General features: G+C 44.3%; 1 protein-coding gene across 3 annotated transcripts in view; it reads right to left on the minus strand.

Annotated features, from left to right (window-relative positions):
* Nucleotides 1–7,764: 7,764 nt before the first annotated feature.
* The window catches only part of LRCH2 (leucine rich repeats and calponin homology domain containing 2), a 281,372-nt gene continuing 263,669 nt past the window's right edge, over nucleotides 7,765–25,467 (minus strand). For all 3 annotated transcript variants that reach the window (XM_082262513.1, XM_082262512.1, XM_082262511.1), the window contains 2 exons: nucleotides 19,767–19,844; nucleotides 7,765–8,268 (listed from right to left, as the gene is read on the minus strand). In XM_082262513.1, coding sequence (XP_082118639.1) covers nucleotides 8,149–8,268; nucleotides 19,767–19,844 — 198 coding nt within the window. In that variant the 3' untranslated portion in view covers nucleotides 7,765–8,148. The remainder of the gene's footprint in view (nucleotides 8,269–19,766; nucleotides 19,845–25,467) is intronic.

A 25,467-nucleotide genomic window follows, 5' to 3' on the forward strand; every position in this document is an offset into this window, starting at 1 on the left:
CAAAATCCTCCAGGGGGATGGGGGGGGGCAGCTCCTCACCTTACCAGGAACCAGGCGGGCACCACTCCAGACAAAACGCCTCGCTATTGAAATGGGGGGCTGTCTGCCAGAAGGAACGTTGCAACTTATGTCCAGACCTGGTCATATGCAACCTTGTAAGGCGTTTAACTCGCAGGCCTGCCCCTGTCTGGTGGGGCTATGTCCCGGCCGACCTAGCACGGAGCTGAGGTCTGCGCACGCTTGCTGGCCAGACTATAATGACCACTGGATCTAGATTATCCAGCCCGTCGCCCAGTCTGGCAGTTGATTGCAGATCTTACAGGAAAAAAAAACAGAAGAAAAAAATTGAATCTAAAAAGTAAAAAATTGCCGGGACCAGAGATCCCAGCAAGGAACTAGGTCCTTACTCCTGACTAGGCAGAAAAAAAAAACTGAGTACCTATAGCAGAGAGAGGTAGTATACCCCCTAGGACTGCCCATAGGCGTAGTCAGACTTTTTTTCTGCTTAGAGTCCTACTCCTGACAGGGGCAGTATAACCCACTGGTTAAGAAGATCAGAACCGGTGTCTGTCAATGAATGAAAGAGAAATTGTTTTTCCCCTGCCTCTTGTCAGTCTACCATAAATCACAAAGCCTTCAATGGCTTAGCAGCATAAACACAATTGCTAGCTTAGTGCCACATGTGTTACAGAATAATTCTAAGTGTTAAAATTAAAACAACTCAACCATTAAAAGCTAAGCTCGCCTTTTTCATAAAATAGTTTACGCAGTCATAGGGCCCAAGTAGGTATTATAAAGTTGTGCAGCTTTGTAAAATGCTCATTCATTTTATTGTCACACCTGTAGACCTGTAATGCTGGGAGTGAGTGACCACTGGTTTTCACATCTTAGCAACAAGGCAGGATGTGGGGATTAGTGACTTGCAGTTTTTAGTTAGGCTCCGGAGAGAAAGGGAGGCTCAAATGGCCTGCATTTAAGTGGTTGTTACCATAAGGGCCCTTTCACACAGGCTTTCTGATCAAGTCTGCCAGTCAGTTTTTCAGGTGGACCTGATCATACTCTCCATTCGCCACTATGGAGTGCCAGATGTAGGCGGTGACATGTCCGCTGACAACTGCTGCTATCAGATCTGATACTGGCTGCCAAATCCAGACGGATGGTCACTCTATTTTCTATCCATCTGGAAGATCGAATCGGATAGGATCAGATGAAAACGGATAGGCAGTCTGTTTTCATCGGATAGGATCAGATGAAAATGGATAGGCAGTCTGTTTTCATCTGATCTTCCCATAGAGGAGAGTGGGACTCCGACAGGTCCGTCTCAGCACAGTGGGCAGAGACGGACCTGTCATCCACCTGCTCAGCGGAGATTAGCGGATCGATCCCCCGCTGAGCAAAGCAGAGTCTGCCGAGCAGACCGCAAGCTCCTGTCTCGTTAAGGCATGATATATAGCTTGTGCAGTGTCAGTTGGCTCTTTCCATGTTGTACAATACACCTGGTTGATCCTGGCTGTTCCTGTGTTGCCCTGTGGGTAATGATCATGCTGAAAATGGCTGCTGATTTATGATAGCGTGGTCAGATTGCGTGCTTCTGTTATCCTGCTCTCTCCTCAGTGTCTCTGCATCTCCCCCTCCCCTCTCTCCCTGTGGTTCCCGTAGTCTGTGTGTGAACTGTGAAGTCGATCTTCTCCCTTCCTGCCTTGAGTAATACTATTCTCTGCAGCTGCTTCAGTACTTGTAAAGTCACATCTATTAATTACTTTCATCCTCTCTGTTTTAGCTCAATGTTTACTATAGGGTGTGTGTGGTTTTTTTTATAATTATAATGCTACATACCTTTTTTAAACAGTGCTGCTGTGCAGTCACGTGTTCTCCCTCTGTCCTCTTGCATACATCAGAAAGGAATTTCATCCCCTCCCTCTGTAGTCTCTTAGATCGGGAAGGGAAGCAGAGGGAGGACACATGACTGCACAGCAGCACTGTGCAAAGAAGGCATTTAGAGTTTTAAGAAAACACATACACCGTACTAAACAGGGACCTAAAACAAAGAGGATTAAAGTAATTAATAGATGCGACTTAACAACCACTAACACGGCCACTACCTGCACTTCCCCCATCTCCAAACACCTAGCTCCATGTCATTGCTCCAATGCAGCCTCCTGCTCCCCACACTTCTGGCTATCACAGGAAAAACTGAGGACAGTAGGGCCCATAGGTTCATGCAGCCGCCAGTCAAACTCCTGTGAGGAGGGATTGGGGGGAAGTGGCTTAGCAGCGCTGTATGCATCTATGGACACACACAGCCCGACTCAGCACCCAATCGGAACGTGCACCCAAAGGAGAGAGGAACCGATAACGCAGATGGGGACTGCCAGAAGAGGAGGAAAGAAATCTTTCTGTGCAATATCATGGCATGGACCAAGTAAAGTATACCTTCTTTTTTTTAAAAAAAGTAAATAAATCACCTTAAGTATTTACAATGATGGACATCTTACAAAGCCACAGTTTTGCAATACCACTGGGGCCCCTTGACAGCATAGGCTATTTTCTGGAAATGTGAACTTAGTCTTTAAACTTTTTCTACAAATATATTCCTAAGGAAGGAGATATGCACACAAAATGTTTTTGGGCATTAGGACACTGGACTGCATAATATCTGCTCTGGCTTTGTAGGAGGAAGTGATAACGATTCACAGTATATTTAGGGACTTAATCTGCTCCTTATTTAAACACAATATCCTGCTCCCAGTAGAGAATAGTTGTTTATATTCAAGGCTTTGGGCTCAGAGGTGCAGCAGCTGTAACCCCAGCATTGCTTTACTGCTGTTAGTTCTTATTCTCTGGTCCAATCCAAAACCAGGAGATATTCTTCATACATATACAGCCCAAGACACTGAAAGGAAAAGTGAAAGGAAAGAACATGTTTTTAGAAAGACTATGCTGCATTAATACTATAAAAGCAATTGCAATGCATTTTGGCAATGGTTGCCGATTGAGCCTCTAATAAGAAAGGAAGAGACTATTGTAGATGAAAACCACCTAGATTTTTCTTTTAATTTTTCTAATGCATGAGAGAGAGATAAGATAGCAGGTTGCTAGGTAAGATTTTTTTTTCTTTGAGGCACTTTAAGAAATGTGACTCAACGCATTTTTTTTCTCTCACACAGTAGATTCCACCTAGTACTGAATATACAAATTAGTGACAATGTCACTCTTCAATGCACACTGATTGTTGATTATTTATATAAAAAGATATTTACTTCCGATAATGAAATGCATTAAGAATGTTAACCCGAGCAAATCAAAGATCCAGTCTTCAAACATAATTTTAGCTTAAATGCAAAACTATATAAAAAAATATTTACAATGGAAATCCAGTGCTCAGTCTGCAAATTAAATGCCACATTACAAAGTAACCTAAAAAGTAACAAAAAACAAACAATATGTGAAACCCTGTTAAATTCTTGACATTACAAAACTGACATTGGAAAGTCTCAGTTCACTTTGTGGAAATTTGGACTCTATAAAGGTCAGTTACACAGGCACTTCACATGTAAACAGTCTACAACAGAAGAAGAAGAAAAAAAAATCATATTTTGGCACCAACTCAGATTATAAAAATAATACTTAAAAAATTACAAATATATACATATATAAAACCCAGAGAAATTAGGTCAGTTCCCTTTTTTAGCAGTCACTAAAATCACAAAAGTAAAATACCCCAGATGCCAGAAAAAAAAAACATATATAAATTACTGTAAGTGCAATAAATAATACCTCAAAACTAATCATTGTTAAACTGATTTCACTGGTGAAAAATAAACTACTAGGACTAGATCAGATTATTTACATTGTTCTACAGCACTATATTATAAGAAAACAAAAAAGAATCTGTCAGTTTCAGTCAGAGTAGCCCTTTATATTATGCATAGTGCACTTTATGATTGGGCGGATATAAGGAGTCACTTGGGAGGATAAACAGATTCGGCCTGTAAAAATAAAAAGCTTTTTACCTACCTTTCTGGCAGGGGTGTGTGAAACATTTGCTCACTGGAAGAGCTCTGAGTGTTGCTGGTAGAGGACACTTCTAGAAGTGCAGGCATTTCTCTCACCAGCTGCTATGTTACTACAGAATTTAACAAACACACCGCCCCAGCAAATTTAAGTACTGGAGCGGATTCTTTACAGGCTAGCTAGGTTACTAGAAAATTTAGCACACCACCCCAGGAAAGTTAAGTACTGGAGCTGATCCTTTTACAGCCTAGCTTTATCCCCCCCCCCCCCCCCCCCACCACCAAATTCATTTTTTCAGTGACAGGCATTTCAATAACCTTCCCTGCTCAGCAAGGTATAAAGGTCATATGGTCACTAGCAGTCTGATGAAAGCAATATTCATTCCAATTTTCTAAGTACCTGCATTTATATATAAAAGACTATAGATTTGTAAGCTGAGCAGATGGCAGCTTTTAGGGTCAGTTCTCAGGTGAGTCCTCCACTACACCTGCAGCATTTTGTGCATTCCTAAGCTTAGCACTCACTGTGAAGTTGTCCACCAATAAAACCACACGTTATCTCTGCTGGAAGCAGTTGTCAGTGCTCACTGACACTATACGTCTTCTCAGCTGGTAGCAGTGGTCAGTGCTCACTGACAGTATACGTCTTCTCAGCTGGGAGCAGTGATCAGTGCTCACTGACACTATACGTCTTCTCAGCTGGGAGCAGTGGTCAGTGCTCACTGACACTATACGTCTTCTCAGCTGGGAGCAGAGGTCAGTGCTCACTGACACTATACGTCTTCTCGGCTGGGAGCAGTTGTCAGTGCTCACTGACACTATACGTCTTCTCAGCTGGGAGCAGTTGTCAGTGCTCACTGACACTATACGTCTTCTCAGCTGGGAGCAGTTGTCAGTGCTCACTGACACTATACGTCTTCTCAGCTGGGAGCAGTTGTCAGTGCTCACTGACACTATACGTCTTCTCAGCTGGGAGCAGTTGTCAGTGCTCACTGACACTATACATCTTCTCAGCTGGGAGCAGTTGTCAGTGCTCACTGACACTATACTTCTTCTCAGCTGGGAGCAGTGGTCAGTGCTCACTGACACTATACGTCTTCTCAGCTGGGAGCAGTTGTCAGTGCTCACTGACACTATACGTCTTCTCAGCTGGGAGCAGTGGTCAGTGCTCACTGACAGTATACGTCTTCTCAGCTGGGAGCAGTGGTCAGTGCTCACTGACACTATACGTCTTCTCAGCTGGGAGCAGTTGTCAGTGCTCACTGACACTATACGTCTTCTCAGCTGGGAGCAGTTGTCAGTGCTCATTGACACTATACATCTTCTCAGCTGGGAGCAGTTGTCAGTGCTCACTGACACTATACTTCTTCTCAGCTGGGAGCAGTGGTCAGTGCTCACTGACACTATACGTCTTCTCAGCTGGGAGCAGTTGTCAGTGCTCACTGACAGTATACGTCTTCTCAGCTGGGAGCAGTGGTCAGTGCTCACTGACAGTATACGTCTTCTCAGCTGGGAGCAGTGGTCAGTGCTCACTGACAGTATACGTCTTCTCAGCTGGGAGCAGTGGTCAGTGCTCACTGACAGTATACGTCTTCTCAGCTGGGAGCAGTGGTCAGTGCTCACTGACAGTATACGTCTTCTCAGCTGGGAGCAGTGGTCAGTGCTTACTGACACTATACGTCTTCTCAGCTGGGAGCAGTTGTCATTGCTCACTGACAGTATACGTCTTCTCAGCTGGGAGCAGTGGTCAGTGCTCACTGACACTATACGTCTTCTCGGCTGGGAGCAGTTGTCAGTGCTCACTGACACTATACGTCTTCTCAGCTGGGAGCAGTTGTCAGTGCTCACTGACACTATACGTCTTCTCAGCTGGGAGCAGTGGTCAGTGCTCACTGACACTATACGTCTTCTCAGCTGGGAGCAGTTGTCAGTGCTCACTGACACTATACGTCTTCTCAGCTGGGAGCAGTTGTCAGTGCTCACTGACACTATACGACTTCTCAGCTGGGAGCAGTTGTCAGTGCTCACTGACACTATACATCTTCTCAGCTGGGAGCAGTTGTCAGTGCTCACTGACACTATACTTCTTCTCAGCTGGGAGCAGTGGTCAGTGCTCACTGACACTATACGTCTTCTCAGCTGGGAGCAGTTGTCAGTGCTCACTGACACTATACGTCTTCTCAGCTGGGAGCAGTGGTCAGTGCTCACTGACAGTATACGTCTTCTCAGCTGGGAGCAGTGGTCAGTGCTCACTGACACTATACGTCTTCTCAGCTGGGAGCAGTTGTCAGTGCTCACTGACACTATACGTCTTCTCAGCTGGGAGCAGTTGTCAGTGCTCATTGACACTATACATCTTCTCAGCTGGGAGCAGTTGTCAGTGCTCACTGACACTATACTTCTTCTCAGCTGGGAGCAGTGGTCAGTGCTCACTGACACTATACGTCTTCTCAGCTGGGAGCAGTTGTCAGTGCTCACTGACAGTATACGTCTTCTCAGCTGGGAGCAGTGGTCAGTGCTCACTGACAGTATACGTCTTCTCAGCTGGGAGCAGTGGTCAGTGCTCACTGACAGTATACGTCTTCTCAGCTGGGAGCAGTGGTCAGTGCTCACTGACAGTATACGTCTTCTCAGCTGGGAGCAGTGGTCAGTGCTTACTGACACTATACGTCTTCTCAGCTGGGAGCAGTTGTCATTGCTCACTGACAGTATACGTCTTCTCAGCTGGGAGCAGTGGTCAGTGCTCACTGACACTATACGTCTTCTTGGCTGGGAGCAGTTGTCAGTGCTCACTGACACTATACGTCTTCTCGGCTGGGAGCAGTTGTCATTGCTCACTGACACTATACGTCTTCTCAGCTGGGAGCAGTGGTCAGTGCTCACTGACACTATAAGTCTTCTCAGCTGGGAGCAGTGGTCAGTGCTCACTGACACTATAAGTCTTCTCAGCTGGGAGCAGTGGTCAGTGCTCACTGACACTATACATCTTCTCAGCTGGGAGCAGTGGTCAGTGCTCACTGACACTATACATCTTCTCAGCTGGGAGCAGTGGTCAGTGCTCACTGACACTATACGTCTTCTCGGCTGGGAGCAGTTGTCAGTGCTCACTGACACTATACGTCTTCTCGGCTGGGAGCAGTTGTCATTGCTCACTGACACTATACGTCTTCTCTGCTGGAAGCAGTTGTCAGTGCTCACTGACACTATACGTCTTCTCAGCTGGGAGCAGTGGTCAGTGCTCACTGACACTATACATCTTCTCAGCTGGGAGCAGTGGTCAGTGCTCACTGACACTATACGTCTTCTCAGCTGGGAGCAGTTGTCAGTGGTCACTGACACTATACGTCTTCTCAGCTGGGAGCAGTGGTCAGTGCTCACTGACACTATACATCTTCTCAGCTGGGAGCAGTGGTCAGTGCTCACTGACACTATACGTCTTCTCAGCTGGGAGCAGTTGTCAGTGGTCACTGACACTATACGTCTTCTCAGCTGGGAGCAGTGGTCAGTGCTCACTGACACTATACATCTTCTCAGCTGGGAGCAGTTGTCAGTGCTCACTGACACCATACTTGCACTGATCTAATTCTGCACACTGCTTAGTTTATCCAAAGTGTGACACATCTGACAGAAACTTTATGGAGTTTGGCACCTTCAGCATCCAACAGATTACTTTTCTAGACATGTTTTATAGAAGACAACTTCAAGGATAAGCTCATAAATGCTCACACTCCCCCTTGGATGAGAAACTGGTCTAAAAACAGCTGTACATTTGCTTGACTTCAAAGGGCAATATGCTCTATATAAGGGAATATTATGGCCAGAACTAACAGGTTCACTTTAAGGTGGCTTTTCATGGTGTTAAAACTGTGTATTTTTTGAATATGTCACATATTCATAAACACACAAACATGCAGAAAAAGACACCTCTTACAGATGCATTTCACAGACAGAAATATTTTAAAATATGTCAAATGTCTAAAAATATACCACTGCAGTTCACTAGAATTAGTGATAATACAGCAGGTGTGCACAATTCCCTTTTAGGGCTAACATAGCTTCGGAGGAGCAGATCTCAGAACAGTCCAGACTTGAGGCTTGAGATCAAGTCCTAAGAGTGTCAGTACTTAATTTGGGATTAAACTGAAGAAAGTTGTGAAGCTCTCAGCAGTGGAAGTTCTAGCAGTGCTTGAACTGTGATTCCAACTTTTACTAATCCCCTCTCTTCCAAGATGTGGTGGGGTAAACACAGCTTGTCCTGGAAAGCAAACAAAGAAAAAAAACATACTATGAAATCTCAAGTGACCATGACAGAAACTGAGGGTGAACATACAACGTCTGAATTCGAAAAGTAATTCAACTATTTAAAATATTTGCCCCCCTCAGGGTACGGTGTTGTGTTCTATTGTAAGAACCTCTGCTCCCCTCCCTTCAACACCACCCAACGTGCCCTGTTGGAGTCAGGATTGGACAAGAATTTGGCACACACAATCAGATGAGACCACCAAATTTCCACGAGTAGAAGGTAGTTTGATCAAATTAATTCATAGCAGAATAAAGCCAATGTGTTTCAGGGGAGAAACAAACTCCCCCTTCATCAGGGCTTAAAAGTAAAAGTAATGAAAAAATGGGATTTTTGTACTTACCATAAAATCCATTTATCCGAGTTTGACGGACATAGCGCTCCATAAAGGTTATTATTGTTGTCTGTGCCTCTGATTCCTCCTCTCCATGTGTCCTGTTATTTTTTCAGGCACACTACTGCTGTTAAACTCGCGTTTTTGTGAGCTTAGGCGTTATCTTTTTTTCCTGCCCTCAAACTCCCTTCTATATTATCCTATGTGTCCATGCACACATGGACATTTTTAGCAGTTTATCAGCAGGGGAGTTTTTCTGTTTTCTAAACGCCCTAAAATCACGTTCAGGACAAAAAAAGCGCTGAGCATTGGAAAAAAAAAAACAAAAAGCGATGAACATTGTTAAACGCTCATAAACGCTAGACGCGTTTAGCACTTCAGCGTTTTTTTCCAAGGCCACAATAAATTAAAATTCTGGCCAATAAAGAAACACCCAAACTCTGTTAAACTCTGATAAACTCACCTAGATTACTTAATAAAAAATGAAGCGTATGTGAGTTTATAACGCTGATTTTCTCCTGACAGGATAAACATGTTTAAAAGAAACCAGTGTTGCTGTTATCAAAAGTGAAAGTAAAAGAAAATCCCAAATTTTGGGTTTTAATTTTTGTCTTAAAATCCTTTTCTCGGAGTTCATTGGCGGACGCAGTCTCTGATCTTCATATCAGTAGATTTACTGCCCCCTACAGGAGTAGGACACTAGGCAGAAGAAAGTTCTGGCTATGCCTATGGGCAGTCCCAGGGGGTATACCCTCAGTTTTGTATCAAAGCAGTGTCAGAGAAAAGAACACCAACCCAACTCAATAGAGGGACGAGTACTGCGTCAGTCAATGAACTCAGAGAAAAAGATTTTACGGTAAGACAAAAATCCAATTTTTCTCTATTATTCAATGACGGACGCAGTCTCTGATCTTCAGTAGGGATGACCCAAAGCAGTGCCATAAAAATTAGGGGTGGGAACAGCAGAAAAATAATTCCCCAAGGCTAAACCATAGCCAACCAGGCAACAAAGGATTCATCAGAACAACAAGATGAGACCCACCTGAAAAAACATTAAACACCCTTAAGGGAAACTAAAACATCCTTAAAACGGCAGCCTGAAAAACTTTGTGGCCAAAAGAGGCATCTGCAGATGCCGGCAAATCCACCTTGTAAAACTTTGTAAAAGTATGAACAGGCGACCAAGTAGCTGCAGACACAGGCAGCCCTTTCTTTGGGCCATCAGTGAGTACAAAGAGCGAATCTGACTTTCAAAAAAACTCAGTAGCCACCAAGAACCACCAGATAGGGAAAACGACAGGACGCCACCAGTTCCGACAGCCTGCGCGCAGAAGAAATAGCCACAAAGAAGGCCACCTTCTGGGATAGGGTAAGCAGAGGAATCTCCCAAATAATTTCAAAAGGAGTTTTCTGGAGAACCGACATAACCAAATTAAGGTCCCAAGGTGGCAACGGAGGTCGCACCGGAGGTGCCAAGTGTTGCACCCCCTGGATAAAGCTACGCACCAGGGAATGGGTGGCCAGTGGCCTTTGGAAGAAAATTGCCAAGGCCGAAACCTGACCCTTTATAGTACTCAAGGCTAACTTTTGATCAACTCCCTGTTGAAGGAAAGCTAAGATCCGAGCAACAGAATAAGAGCGAGGGAGAACCCCAAGAGACTCACACCACGCAATATACGACTTCCATGTACGATAGATCTTCCTATAAGTCGCTTTCCTTGCTTTAAGCAGAGTAAAAATCACTGAAGCAGACAAACCCCTGTCCTTCAGCACCTGGCTTTCAAAGCCAACGACTGTAAAGCAGGGTGGAAGATTGACCCTTGAGACAGTAGATCCTCCCTGAGAGGAAGTCTCCAAGGAGTGTCTGCAGCAAGTCAGCGTACAAAGCTCGGCGAGGCCAGTCCGGAGCCACAAGAATGACCGGAATACCTTCCGCCTCGATCCTGCGAATAAGTCTTGGCAGCAACTAGAGGAAGAAAGGCATACATCAGCTGATACTGACCCCCGGGGCCACCTGCGCGTCCGTGGCATCTGCTAGAGGGTCCCAGGAGCGGGCCACAAACCTTTGCACTTTTCTGTTGATCAGAGACGCCAACAGATCTACATCTGGAGTGCCCCAACTAAGGCACAACTGCTGGAACACATCCGGATGGAGAGACCATTCCCCTTGATCTGAAGGTCTGCCGATTAAGGAAATCTGCTTTATGTGGGTTGTTAGCACTGGCTTGTGGCACCATTCCTGCACCGGCACTTTGTTATATTCTTGTTTGAAAAACTGTGGACTCTTGTCAAAGATATTATTATAAAGTCATATGTCTTGCTTGTATTTCATATATATGGGGTTATGAAATGTGATTTGAATTTTTACAAATTTGTTTTACACATTTTTTATGTACTTTGTATAAAATTTCCAGGATTCTGGTCAATATTTTATTTTTGCACTATGGTTTATACTATTATTAATTCATCAATTTATGTACTTTTTATAATTGCATTTATTATTGCACTGGGCACTTTCTTAATAGGTATTTGGTACTGCATACTTCCATTATTCAGATTTTTTATTTAAGCCACATTGCTCCTTTTTGCATGGTGCACTTTCTTATTCAGTTTTTGCATATTGAATATTTAGCTATTTTTGTCAGTATTGTTGACATAATTGCGGACATCCTGCACTGCACTTTCTTCATATAATTATATCAACATTTCCTTACAAATTTGGTTTACATATACATACACAAGACATCACATCACTTCCACTTCAGGTGGTACATATAATTATTATTTTTTTTATTTATATTTATTTTTGATATTTCTTTCATTACCTTTTTTAATTAAATCAGATTACAAATTGCAGACAATATTATTCAGGGGAATATTAAGGTCTTGCGCTGATTGCCATTTCCTTCCATTATTATGCAGATTATCTGCAATTAATTAGCTGCACTTATCCCCTTGATAACTTGCCTTGGAGTCCAAGGCGCTTGTTTATCCTATTTTTCTGATTGAGGAAATCCACCTGCCAATTTTTCACTCCTGGAATGTGAACAGCGGAGAGAGCTGGAACAAAGCATTCGGCAATTGGAGGATGCTGGCCACTTCCAAGGCTGCAAGGACACTTTTGGCACCCCCTTCGTGATTGACATAAGCCGTGGCGTTGTCCGATTGAATACGCACCAGACAACCCCGATGGTACTCGTTCCAGTGGACAAGGTAAAGCCTGATCGCTCTCAGCTCCAGTACATTTATCGGTAACCTGAATTCTTCCAGGGACCAGACTCCTTGAGCAGAAAACCTGCCGAGAACCCCTCTCCACCCGGATAGACTGGCATCCGCGGTGACAATTGTCCATTATAAAGGATGGAAGGATTTCCCCGTGTTTGAGCATCGGGGACCGAAGCCACCAGATCAGGGACTCCCTGGTCACCTGGCTCAGCTGGATCCGATTGTCCAGGGAATATGGATTTTTGTTCCATTTCGAAGGGACGACCATTTGCTCGACAGCAACAGCTGAATCGCAGTCTGTAGTTTTTCCGGGGGAAGAAACACCCTGGCTGCGGATGAGTCCAAAGTCAAACCCAGAAAGTCCAGTTTCATGGAAGGGACCAGGGACGACTTCTGAAGGTTCAGAATCCACCCAAACTCCTCCAGAGTTCTCATGGTAATTTCCAAAATTGTCACCAGCACCATGGAAGACTCCGCACAGAGAAGCAGAACGGCCAGGTAACCCAGGACCAATATCCCCTGCTGTCGTAACAGCGAAAGGAACAGAGCCAACACCTTTGTGAGGACCTGAGAAGCAGAGGCGAAACCAATGGGTAATGCCACTAACTGATAGTGATCCTCTCCCACAGCAAAACGCAGAACCCGTTGATGTCCTGCACACATTTGGATGTGAAGGTAGGCATCTTTGAGGTCTAGGGAGGCCAGGAAATCCCCCTGATGTAGGGGAGAAACCACCATGCGAATGGATTCCATCTTGAATTTTTGGACGCACCTTGCCTTCCATCCTGGGGACCGTAAACAGGTTTGAATAAAAGCCCTGAAAACGTTCCGCACACGGAACCGGAACTATTACTCCTTGTTGTACCAGGTCCTGCTCTGCCCCAAAGAGCTCCTGTAAGCGATCTGGGGACAGTCTCATGGTGGAACGGATCGAACCCCGATCTTGTACCCAGACCGTATGACCGTGCGAACCCATTTGTCTTGTATCTGGGATAACCACAGGTCCGGGAACCAGCGAAGACATTTCCCCATCCATCCCAGATACGGGTGAGGGTATACCTTCAGGCCGAAGGGGCCTTGTCCTCAGGTCTGGAGAAACTCTTTTGTCTGCCAGGCCAGAGTTGCTTGGAACCACCCGATGGGGCCTTGAAGGACTTTGCCTTATCGACTGACCCTGAGGGACGAAAAAACTTCTTATGTGCTGAAAAGGAGGGGCCCCGTCTGCCACGCGGGTCCTTACCCTTGTTAGCCTGCGGGAGAAAAGTACTCTTACCCCCAGTGAGACCTCTGATAAGGTCATCCAGGGTAGCCCTAATCAGGTGATCTCCTTGAAAGGAAGATCAGTCAAGGCCTTCTTTGAGGTCTAATTCGCAGACCAACACTTTAGCTAAAGTATACACCAGAGGACCACAGCCGAAACTGACAGTCGGCCCAAAATGGATGCAGCATCCAGCGTGGCATCGCAAACAATACACAGCCCCTGCACCAGCTGGTCCAAAAGCTCCTCAAAGGCAGGAGGAAGAGGTTTCCCCTCCAGGTCACGGCATAGTATCTTAGCCGATTTAGTCAAGGTTTGTGGCACAAGGGCAATAGAAAACACCGGTCTGAGTGCAGACCCCACCAGGGACCCGTCGGGGAGACCTGCATCTGCGGTGGCTGAATCAGACTCCGAATCTGACAAATCAGATGAGGCAGGGGTAGGCGGAGGGCGTTTTTTGGCACCTCGCCCTTTAAAGTCCACCTCCACCCGGGACACAAACGATTTCCAGGACTGCTGAAAGTGCATCTATGGACAGCTGAGATCTGGAGGGCCCTGCGGCCTCCTTGGGGGGGGTCAGGTGGAGACATGTTCTGCAGGGTCCATGTTGCACCAGTGGAATCTGTCAGCAAAAAGTTGAGAATGTTTATTTTATTTTTTTCCAAAACCTCCCACCGCTCTACAGCGCCCCAAAAATGTTAGGCAGAGCGCACTGAAGACCCCCAGCAGAGAGAGAGACCCCACCCTACACCAAAGATGCACCAGGAGGCCCAGAATGTCTGCATAGCACGTGTCTGCAGCGATCTCCATCCAGAAAGAAAGATCTGAGGATCAGCACTAGGGTATAGGGAGGGGCTCCACCAAGAAAAAACGGCCTCCAGGAACTCCCAAAACATGGCTGCCAGTGATTCCTATTAGAAATCCACCGCAAAATGGCCGCCCGGTGTACCAATATGGCCACCAAATCTTGCAGAGCACACATGGGCTACAAGAAAATGCAGCCTGCTGAGCTACTGAGGACCCTCATGGGGGAACCCCCCCAGCCTCCTGGATGGGATCGACAGGAAGGGGGCCCTGGGAATGACAGGTAAACCCCCCCACCCACACACACGATCGTTCGTTGCCAGCGGCGCACCCACCGCCCCCACCCACGGCCTGATACTTGATCCCATTCCCCGGGAGTAGTTACAACCGTTCCACAGTCCCAGTAGTGAGGGGGGGCAGGTAGGTGGGGGGTGCGTGACAGGACAGAGGGGACCCGGGGGTTGTGAGGGTCTGTCCGTCCTAGGAGAGGGCCCGCGTCCACCCCAAAATCCAACAGGGGAAGAAGGGAGAACATTTACTCACCATACCAGGAACAGGCGGGTGCCATCTCCTGACAGAACCCCTCCCAGCCGAAGTTGGGGGGCTGTCGGCCAATAGGAATGCCACAACTCGGGCCTAGACTAGGGAAAGACCGATATGTTTTTTTCAGGGCCAATACCGATATTTTGGTCACAACGTATCGGTATTGGCCGATATCTGCCGATATTTTGTACATTTAAAGTTTTGAAAAATAAAGACAATTTTTGACACAAATCTGAAACTGAATATGTTAATTTTTGTTTAATGCTTAATGGCTGGCTTTCTGGCACCCTGTGGTGGGTGGCTGGCTGGGTGTCTGGCACCCTGTGGTGGGTGGCTGGCTGGCACCCTGTGGTGGATGGCTGGCTGGCCTGTACAGGGCCTGTGGCTGGCTGGCTGGCCGGTACAGGGCCTGTGGCTGGCTGGCTGGCCGGTACAGGGCCTGTGGCTGGCTGGCTGGCCGGTACAGAGCCTGTGGCTGGCTGGCTGGTACAGGGCCTGTGGCTGGCTGGCTGGTACAGGGCCTGTGGCTGGCTGGCTGGTACAGGGCCTGTGGCTGGCTGGCTGGTACAGGGCCTGTGGCTGGCTGGCTGGCTGGTACAGGGCCTGTGGCAGGCTGGCTGGTACAGGGCCTGTGGCTGGCTGGCTGGTACAGGGCCTGTGGCTGGCTGGCTGGTACAGGGCCTGTGGCTGGCTGGCTGTTACAGAGCCTGTGGCTGGCTGGTACAGGGCCTGTGGCTGGCTGGTACAGGGCCTGTGGCTGGCTGGCTGGTACAGGGCCTGTGGCTGGCTGGCTGGTACAGGGCCTGTGGCTGGCTGGCTGGTACAGGGCCTGTGGCTGGCTGGCTGGTACAGGGCCTGTGGCTGGCTGGTACAGGGCCTGTGGCTGGCTGGTACAGGGCCTGTGGCTGGCTGGCTGGCTGGTACAGGGCCTGTGGCTGGCTGGTTGGCTCGCTGGTACAGGGCCTGTGGCTGGCTCGCTGGTACAGTGCCCGTGGCTGGCTCGCTGGTACAGTGCCCGTGGCTGGCTCGCTGGTACAGTGCCCGTGGATGTGGGTGGCTGGCTGGCACCGGGCTGCTGTGGGTGGGTGATACACTCCCGTGAGACTAGTCCCGACTCCAGACGAGGCTGTCCAAGGCATGGGAGGCGGCCTAAGAAGGCAGAATGACGTCACAAAAATATCATCAATATCGGCCAGTTCCAGGGCTGATGCCGATATATCGGGGAAAGTGCATATCGGCCCTCGATATATTGGCCTTGCTGATAATCTGTCTATCCCTAGCCTAGACCCAGTCGTATGCGACCTGGCGAGATGTTTAACTCACGGGGCCATTCCCCATCCAGTGGGGACTATGTCGTGGCCGACCTAGCGCGGAGCTGGGGGTCTGCGCACGCTGGCTGGGGTGACCACTGGATCTATATATCCCGCCGCCCAGATCCGGCTTAGTTGCTTGCAGATCTCACAGGAAAAAAATCTGGAGAAAAAGCGAACTAGGAAAAAAAAAAAAAACTTTTGCCAGAACCAGAGATCCCAGAAAGAAACTAGGTCCTTACATCCTATAGCAGGGAGAGAGGATATACCCCCTGGGACTGCCCATAGGCATAGCCAGAACTTTTTTTTTTGCCTAGTGTCCTACTTCTGTACGGGGCAGTATAACCCTACTGATATGAAGATCAGAGACTGCGCCCGTGAACGATAGCGAAATAGAGATTTCCTCACTTCATCTTATTTCCTGTTTTGACTATGGGACAGGAACTGAAGGGAAATCTCCCCAATGGGACACAGATGGCAAAAAAAACAAAAACAAAGTTCTACTTTATGAATTCTGATGGAGCTCAAATGAACTCAGGAGAGAAGATAAAACAGCACTGTGATTCACTGTTTGAAAAGTTTCAAGAGAGCAGGTTACTCCAGTGTTAGTGAATGCAGCCAATTCACTAACACCAGTGTAACCTGCCCTTCTGAAACTTTCCAAACAGTAAAATCAACAGTGTTTTTTTTAATTTGGTGTCTGCTCACCTGAGTCAATTTGACCCTATTCAGAGTTCTTAATCCATGCTGAAGAGGCAGAATATTCCATCCATGAATGCATTGGATCGGTTTTGCTATGAATCAATTTGATCATTAAAGGAGCTTGGACCATTGCCCAGTTGTTTGACGCTCTCATTAGATTGTATTATGTGGATTCTCAACTCTGGGTCCTTTCCCTTCTTTCTGAGGGTGGAAATTAGGGAGAAAAACGGCCGCACACCACCAGCTGCTAGGAAGATGAATCCTTTATTAACATACGTCAAAGGTACACAGGATACAGAGATAGACGAGTTTCCTATTGTAGGGAACAAGCACTTTGAAAGTGTGAAACACGTCTATCTCTGTATCCTGTATACCTTTGACGTATGTTATTAAAGGATTCATCTTCCTAGCAGCTGGTGGTGTTCGGCCGATTTTTCCTTAATTTCTACTGTTGCAGCGGTGGCGAGCACCGATGGCCCCGGGAGTGCTCACCTGAGAAGTGGTTGTCTTCTCATTTTCTTTCTGAGAGTGGTCCTATTTTGTGGAGTGCTGCCCAACCAGAGCCAGTGTGCCCAGGGACAATTTTAGTGACCTTTAGAAAATCAGAATCCAGCGGCCCGTTTGTTCTTTTGCTTAGAATTAATATTGAAATTGACCGCTCAGACCCATGTTCTGCACCCTAGGAGGTGCTCCCATACCAGAGCTCATGCATACCTGTAAGCACCCAACTATCATCAAGGGCTCCAATAGAGCATCAGAGTGGCATGGTGGGAGATTTATTTATTTATTTATTTATTTTTTTAATAGAATCTGTCACTTTGCCTAAAAAGGTAAAGTGGCAGAAAGGTTCACATTTACTTTTATTTAAAAAAAGCTTATTATAGAAGTTTACTATGTTAAAAACAAATTGGCTGATCAAGTTACCAAAGTTAATCACCTAAATTAAAATTGGCCTACATAACAGTACAGATAACATCTTTATAAACAAGGCCAGCTAGCCTTGATTCAGACAACTGAAATGTAGACATTCCTGATTCAGACAGCTACAATGCATTATCACAGTGGCCAAGCAAAGAAAAATTTTCTAATGATGGGATTTCTGAGTAGTGTACATGTTTGCACAGCATAACTGCGCACTATGGCAGATTTATCTGGCAAAGTACAAAATCCAATCCTTAAATGTATTAGTAGCTGCATTAGTTAGATCCAGCCAGTATCACACTTCCAGTCATAGGCATTCTGGATGAAGTAGTAAAGCACCTTTGAATAGCAGCATTGTCAGTCTGGGTGTCAGTTTTTTTTTCCTTTTTCCCTTTGGAGTAAAGTTTTTATAGGATTAAACAAAAACTGACCATTGTAAGCACACCTCTCAGTGTTAAATGGTTCGTCTCAACCTCTAACTGCTACTTTATCTGGACAGATGTTAAAGGAAGTAAAAAAATAACAGAATCACTGGCCGGACCACCAGGTGAAAATAATTAAGACCAATCCTAAAAAAAAAAAAAACACTAAATAATAAATTCTTGTTTTTTTGTTTAATGCTGCTTTAAAGAGGAAATCAAGTCTCAACTTTGCCAGACTTTGATGCCCAATATAAAGGACAGGACTAAAGCTTGGCATACACTGTCGGATTACACATATTATCGGAAGTCCTATGAGCTAACGTCCAGTTTTAATCTGATTGTTAAAGCGAGTACTGAACATCCTGTAAAAAGGATTTCTGGTAAGCCTCTAGTGTTGCTTCTGTCCTGAGTGTCACTTGAGTTATTCCAGGATTCTCTTTCAAATACACAGGGAGTCATATTTTGGGACTTTTTATTCACTTTGGACTTTCATTGTTTACTTTGATTCACATTGATCTATGTGAATTATGTATGTTTATTTAGTTTAATGAACAATTCACAATATTTGTTTATGCGCTGCACTGTTAATTTATATAGTTTTGAGATATTTGGCATACACTGGTAGATTTTCAAATAAACCTTTGTACGAAAAGTTGATGACTTGACAAATGTAGTTTGAAAGTACTTCAAAATTGTGTATGCAGTTATCACTCAATTCTGGAATGAACAGACTTTCCCAAATGAAAACTTCACACATTAGAAATGTGTGCATTTGAGAAACCATTTCGATACTGCTCCTTTGGTTTTTTTTTTTTTTCTCCATCACTGCGGTCAAAACAAAAAACCTTGTTTTGACCCCACTAACAATTAGAAAACAGAATGAAAGTTCTAGAAACAAAACTTTTCAAACAAAATGGTTTTAGAGTAAGACCAGCTTTAGATTCAAGGCGGGTCTGCAGAAATACAATTTAAAGACTAATTGTTACTTGTTCTAATATTGCTGTTATGTCAGAAAGGTTTTAGGGGAAGTCACAAGCACTTTGATGCTGATCTTTAACAAAAAGGAGGGGGGCTGAGGGGAATTAAAAAAGAAAAACATAATAATATATATATATACTGTATAATATATATATATATATATATATATATATATATATTTTACTTCTTATCTTCTGTATACCTCACTATCCTTCAGATGGGATCCTAAGGCATGCTGAATAGCCAATACTTTATGTAATGGCGCCCCAGTACAGTGCAAAAGCACTTTTTTTGCTGGATTTGGACTATTCAGTATTTCACGGGATCTTGCTGAAAGGATGGTGACATTACCCTCATCCAAGAGCAGCAGGAGAAAGTGGGGGTCATTTTTTTAAATTAAAACTCAGCATTTTGGGAAGGAAAGAACATTGGGAAGTAAGCATACCTTGCATTTTAGTGCAAGCTCTGATTTTAAACATAAAATCATAAAAAGTAACAAAAATAAAGATCAGAGTGATAGATATCAGCTAAACCTGCCAAACTCTATAAACACTCTGGAAATCTTCAGACATTCAAAAAGTAACCTCTTGCCGCCCAAGTAATGCATATATGCTTCCAAAGACAGCTGAGGTTTCTGTACTAAGAGTATGTACATTGTGTGATCCTAGTACAGTGGCCAAGCGATCATAGACAGCTCTTGTTAATGGGAGGTGGCAAGATAGTCTTCCGAACAGGTGACCCCTGTGACAGCCAATGAAGGTGGTCTCATGATCAGGAAAAGTCCCCGCACCCCAGCTCCTAAAACAACTTAATAGGATGCCAGGACTTGGCAGAGAGGGGTGAAATTTACTAAAAACAAGAATACATGGTAAGAACTGATCTGCTCAAATGATTCCAACAGTCCACTGACAGTAAAACTGATAAACAATCTGTATTTGTATGAAAATGAGACTCACCTGTGGAACTCCAAGTTTTTTACATGCCTCCAGAAAGTTTTCCACATTGCGCCTGCATTTTGCCATGCTGAGTTTAGGCTAAAAAAAACACATACATTGACAACATACAGTTAATTTTTAAATACCTAATATATAATACTGATGATAGCTTCATATTATGATCTTCTGAAGAACTAAGCAAATATTTGTTTACTCGTTTCTTATTTGTTAAGAAATGTCCTCAAGCTGCACTTATTAAGTCAATTATAACATGTGGATTTGTTTTAACTGTATTTGTATTTTTCAATTGCATTTTTTGTTTAATATAAGATCTGGAGATCTTTATGGAGAGGAGGGGTGGTATCATGCAAGTTTCCACCATAATATGTCCCAATCTTGTACAAATCAAGACGTGTTTGTTCATTAAATTATTACCAGCATTCAAGCCTGCAATCTGGCACAGCTTGTAATCCGCATCAATTTGTGCTTTCATCATTTGAACACAGATACACCAAGATGTGGCCAGGTAAATGTTTTATACAGAGTTACTTTTCAGCAGGACAATGGGTTATTTATCAAATTGGTATAATACAATAAGTCGGTCTCACAAAATCTAACACTTAGGCACATTTTACACCCCATAAATCCCCCTGAGAACAGTACAATTGCTACCTGTTCTAAAAAATACAGAAGACAGAAATGTACTTTAGGTATCAAGTCCAGTAAACTCCTGGACAACTGCCAGCTGTCACTAGTAAGTCTCCTTTTGCCCCAAGGAACAGCTTGCATAAAACCTGTTACATAGAGAATAAATACATATATCTAACCGCATGTATATACAGTATAATTGTAACTTCATATACAGTCTGCAACAACAACCACCAATCTGCAAAAAACAATATTGCCACCCCCACATGCAACCTTAATATAGACGAAAAATGCACTGTGGAGATACTAGACAAGCTCTACTAAGAAGGGACAAGACCCTTCCTCAATCCAGATGACCCAGAACTAGATGCCCTCCTCTTCACCCAACACCTGATTTCCCTCCTCCAGTACAGCATACTACCTTTCGACCCCCCCATCAAACTTTTATCCAACACAATCCAAAGGACCATGCCTAGAAAACTTCTATCGCATGGTCTATATGGACTTAATGCAGATGTGCCAAAGCAGCCAACACCACCATCAAAGACACAACCTTACACAGCAAAAGACAAGCTCTTAGCACCCTTAAAACCAATGACTCCATTACAATAAAACCTGCTGACAATGGTGGCAGCATTGTACACCAAGATAAGAGTGACTATATCAAGGAGGTAAAAAGAATGCTGGGAGACACACACATATCTCAAACGAACTAATGACCCATTATTGGATTTCACCAAGGAAGCGACCTTCTTGGTTAAACGAGTACTCACAGATCACGTTATTACCAAAAGTGAAGCGTCATCCCTAGTCAGAAAATATCACACACCATACTTCTATCATTTTCCAAGAGTGCATACATGCACTATCAATCCCCCGGGCAGGCCGATAGTAGCCTCCATTAAAAGCTTTACCAGTGGAATCTCATTCATTTCCTGCAACCGTTTGTACTAAATTTACAATCCTACATAAGAGACGGAATGCATCTACCCAAGCTTTTAAGCCCATATTGATGGGAACCCTCATATTCTTGAATTTCCCTAGACATTCAATCCTTGTACACCTCTATCCCTCACAATGTCGGTCTGCAGGCCTTACAACATTTCTTGATGAAAGACACATCCATCCCAACCAAATCCAGTTCATTCTAGATGCCACGCTATTCTGTTTAACACATAATTACCTTCAGTTCCAAGATTACTACCATCTTCAAACCCACGACACAGCTATGGGTACAAATTTTGCCCCCTCATATGCGAATCTGACCATGGGTCACTGGGAGTCACAATACATATGGGTGAACAACCCCTTTATGCCCAACATCATCTTTTACGTTTGCTACATCGATGAGGTCATCATCATCTAGGTTGGAGACACCAACAACAGACAAATTAGTCTCCCACTGCAAACACAAGAATATAAGCCTAACCTTCACTTCCGTACAAAATAACACATACTTAGAATTCTTGTATTTAGATCTGTACCATGAAAATAGCCTTATTTACGCCAAAATTACAGCATACAAACCGCAGGAAACTCCTTCTTACATTACAACAGCTGCCACCATCCTCACTGGCTCAACAAACAATCTTCCCAAGAGTCAATTATGTTGCCTCAGACATAATTGTACAAAACAATCCAACTACCAGTGTCAGAGTGAAACACTCAAACAAAAATTTCTAGAAAAAGGATACCCACTGACACTCATTGAAAAAGAATATACTACATATCTAGACCCAGACACATCAGTTAACAAAAAAGAGACCGCATCCAAAGTCAAGGGGATATGAATGAAGAACTGGATATCAACACCATACTTTAGAATTGGACACCGCCCCATGCACTACATCAACTCAGATAGCAACCAAGATCATGGAGGCAGAGAGGAGGGTGCTGGTTTCCCGGGGTCAGCAGTCTCTTTTTCAAGAAATATGGGCGGGTTGGAGGCTATACTCAGAGGAAATAATTGACATTTAACATGATTGGAAATAGACTTTGGACTTGGTATCGTCTATATTCTTACAATTTATACTTGAGGTGCATCCCTTAGGGGGGTGGTCACTCCTTAGGGGAAACTCTCTTCCCCCTTTTTTTTTTTCCCCTTCTCTCTCTCTCTCTTCTTCTTCTTTCACTTTGACATGAAATTAGAGGTAATTAAAGGATCCGTTTAAATATAGATTAACAGACGCTCTCAGACATTGAAGAGTGGAGTTTTGTGAGACTAGTATTTGATTGAGCAATAAGCATAAATTCCTTCCCCTTCTTCCTCATTTTTTTTTCTCCCCCCCCCCTTTTTTTTTTCCTTTTCCACTGTATGTTTTTACGAATTATGGTATTGGTTGGTTTAGGGGATAATCTCCCCCTTATGATTTGATAATAGAAATAATAACATAGGAGTGTAATTCAAGATAATGGGAAAGAGGGAAAAATTGGGGGTTGTTTTTTTTTTTTTCCCCCTTAATACAGGAGAATCATGACACTGAGGTGTAGAAAGGTTCTTGAGATGGGAGATATCTCCCCCTTAATGATTGATAATATGAATTAATCACTTAGGGGTATAATTCACGATAATATGATGGAGAAGGGAGGGAGAATATTTTCTCCAAAGATTGTTAATGAAATTCACTGATGGCTAATATGGAGAACATATGAGGTTGGGGGGAGGGAGGAAGAGGCAATGTTTTTATAATTGAAAATGTTAGAAATGAAAGAAAGAAGACTTTTTTGGGTTCTTTCCCCATTTCTTCTTTTGTCTTATATTTACTTTGTATGGGTTTTGAAAAATTTAATAAAAATATATAATATAAAGAAAAAACTCAGATAACAACCACTCAATCGTCTTCAAAAGCATTTACATACCTTCCATTACTACTCGTAACCCAGCATTAGGTGCACTCTGATCACACATATATGCGTGCTATGATCTCCACGTATATGTATACCATACATCCATATCGTATCTGCACCATCCCCAACAACCTCATATTTAGTACACCTAAATGTCATCATATTTTGCCCCATACTCCTCTTCTATATCATAAATATTGTTTCATCTTCTATATGTATAATTTTTTTTTTCTTTATATTTGGATATCCCTGAGATTCCATGTATCTTTAACACTCCCCCCCCTACCGTGACACACTATAAAACAACTTGACATATATACTATGCACGTTATCACAACAATAGCTTATTGTGTTACCCATATCACTACCACCATGGTACGATCGTATACGTATGCCTGCTTACAGCTGTTTCCAATATGATTGCCAGGGTACGACCTTATGTGTATTCCTGCTTACAGCTGTTTTTAACCGCTTGCCGACTGCTCACAGTATATTTACTGCGGCAGTCAGCCCCTCACAGGCAGAGCGACGTAGGTCTACGTCGCTAGCCTGTGAGGCTCTGGGGAGCGAGTGCGCGGTCACGGACCCCCCCGCGCGTGTGACCGGCGGACCCGATGTCCGCCGGTCACTCGGCGATCGTCGGGGGAGAGGGAGAAAGTCAGGCGGCTTGTGTAAACAAGCTGCCTGTCATTCTCCTGTGTGTATGAAGGATGATTATACGGTTCTACTATGTAGAACCGTTGATCACTGTTCATACATCTGAAGCCACAGCCAATCACAGTAGAAAGCACGCCCCTAGGGACACACACACAGCCCCTCCCTTTCAAAAAAAAAGTTAACCCCTTCACTGCCAGTGTATTTTTACAGTAACAGTGCATATGTATAGCACTGATTACTGTAGTAATGTCACTGGTAACCCCAAAAGTGTCAAAGATTTCAGTCAAGGGTCCGATCTGTCCGCCACAATGTCGCAGTACCGCAAAAAAAAAAAATCGCAGATCGCCGCCATTACACGTTAAAAAAAAAAACAACAAAAATGACAAATCTTTCCCTTTGTTAGTAAACGCAATAACTTTTGCGCAAACCAATAAAAATACGCTTTTTGCGATTTTTTTTACCAAACATAGGTAGCATAAAACAAATTGGCCGAAAATGTTAAAAAAATTTTACATTTTTTTGGGGGAATTTCATATAAAAAATGTGAAAAATATTGCTATTTTTGCAAAATTGACGCTCTTTTTTGTTTATAGCGCGTGATCAAAAAATCGCACAGGTGATCAAATACCACCAAAAGAAAGCTCTGTTTGTGGGAAAAAAAGGACGTCAAATTCGTTTAGGTACAGCGTCGCCCGACCGCGCAATTGTCCGTTAAAATCACGCAGTGCCGAATCGCAAAATACCCCCTGGTCGTTTAGCAGCCAAATCCCCCGGGGCTTAAGTGGTTAATACAATCCTCAGGCAATACACCTCCACAATTATATATGAATAAGCCCGCTCCCCTCCCCCTTTGCCTTAATTTCCATATACCCTTGTCCCTTTTCTTCCATTTCTGCATACCCTATAATTTTATTTATTTCCATTATCAGTGCCATGGTACGATCGTATGTGTGCTCCTGACAATACACTCCCATAGCCACTAACGAGCAAGCCAGCTCCCCTACCCTTTCTCCACCATCCAATTGGCCAGCTTTTCCCCTCCTCCTTTTCTCTTATAAGCCCGCTAACAAACATGGACTTGGGTTTGATGAAGGAGCTGCGCATGCTCTGAAATGCGTTACCGCCCACTGCCTTCACCTGACGTCATATCGGCTGCGTGCGTTCCAGCTTGGTTCTGGAACCCCGGGGCGCCATATGCCTCTCCACTTCCTCGTTCCTCCACGTCCCTCAGTGCAACCCCTCCGCCGCAACAAAGGACCAGACAGCCATCCTCACCAGAGTGCCCTCATCTCTCCCTTTCTCCACCAATCTGCAGTCACCTAGGCTCTTCTAACACTGCCAAAAAATGTTTCCCTATCCTGGCAACTAAGACAACCACAGCAGCATCAAGGGACAAAACAAAAGGGACCCTGCAATGAATTCTGCAAAGATATATGCAATATATATATAATTAGGTTTGTTTTGCACATAGAAATCAAAGCTATTCAGATCCAATGTAAAACTTTTGACAAAGGAGGACGGTTCCTTTGAATCAAGTTAACCCCCCCTGCTCCGATCTCCCTCTCAGTAT

The sequence above is a fragment of the Pelophylax lessonae genome (assembly GCF_965119305.1).
Source record: "Pelophylax lessonae genome assembly, chromosome: 7".
Taxonomy (NCBI): Eukaryota; Metazoa; Chordata; class Amphibia; order Anura; family Ranidae; genus Pelophylax; species Pelophylax lessonae.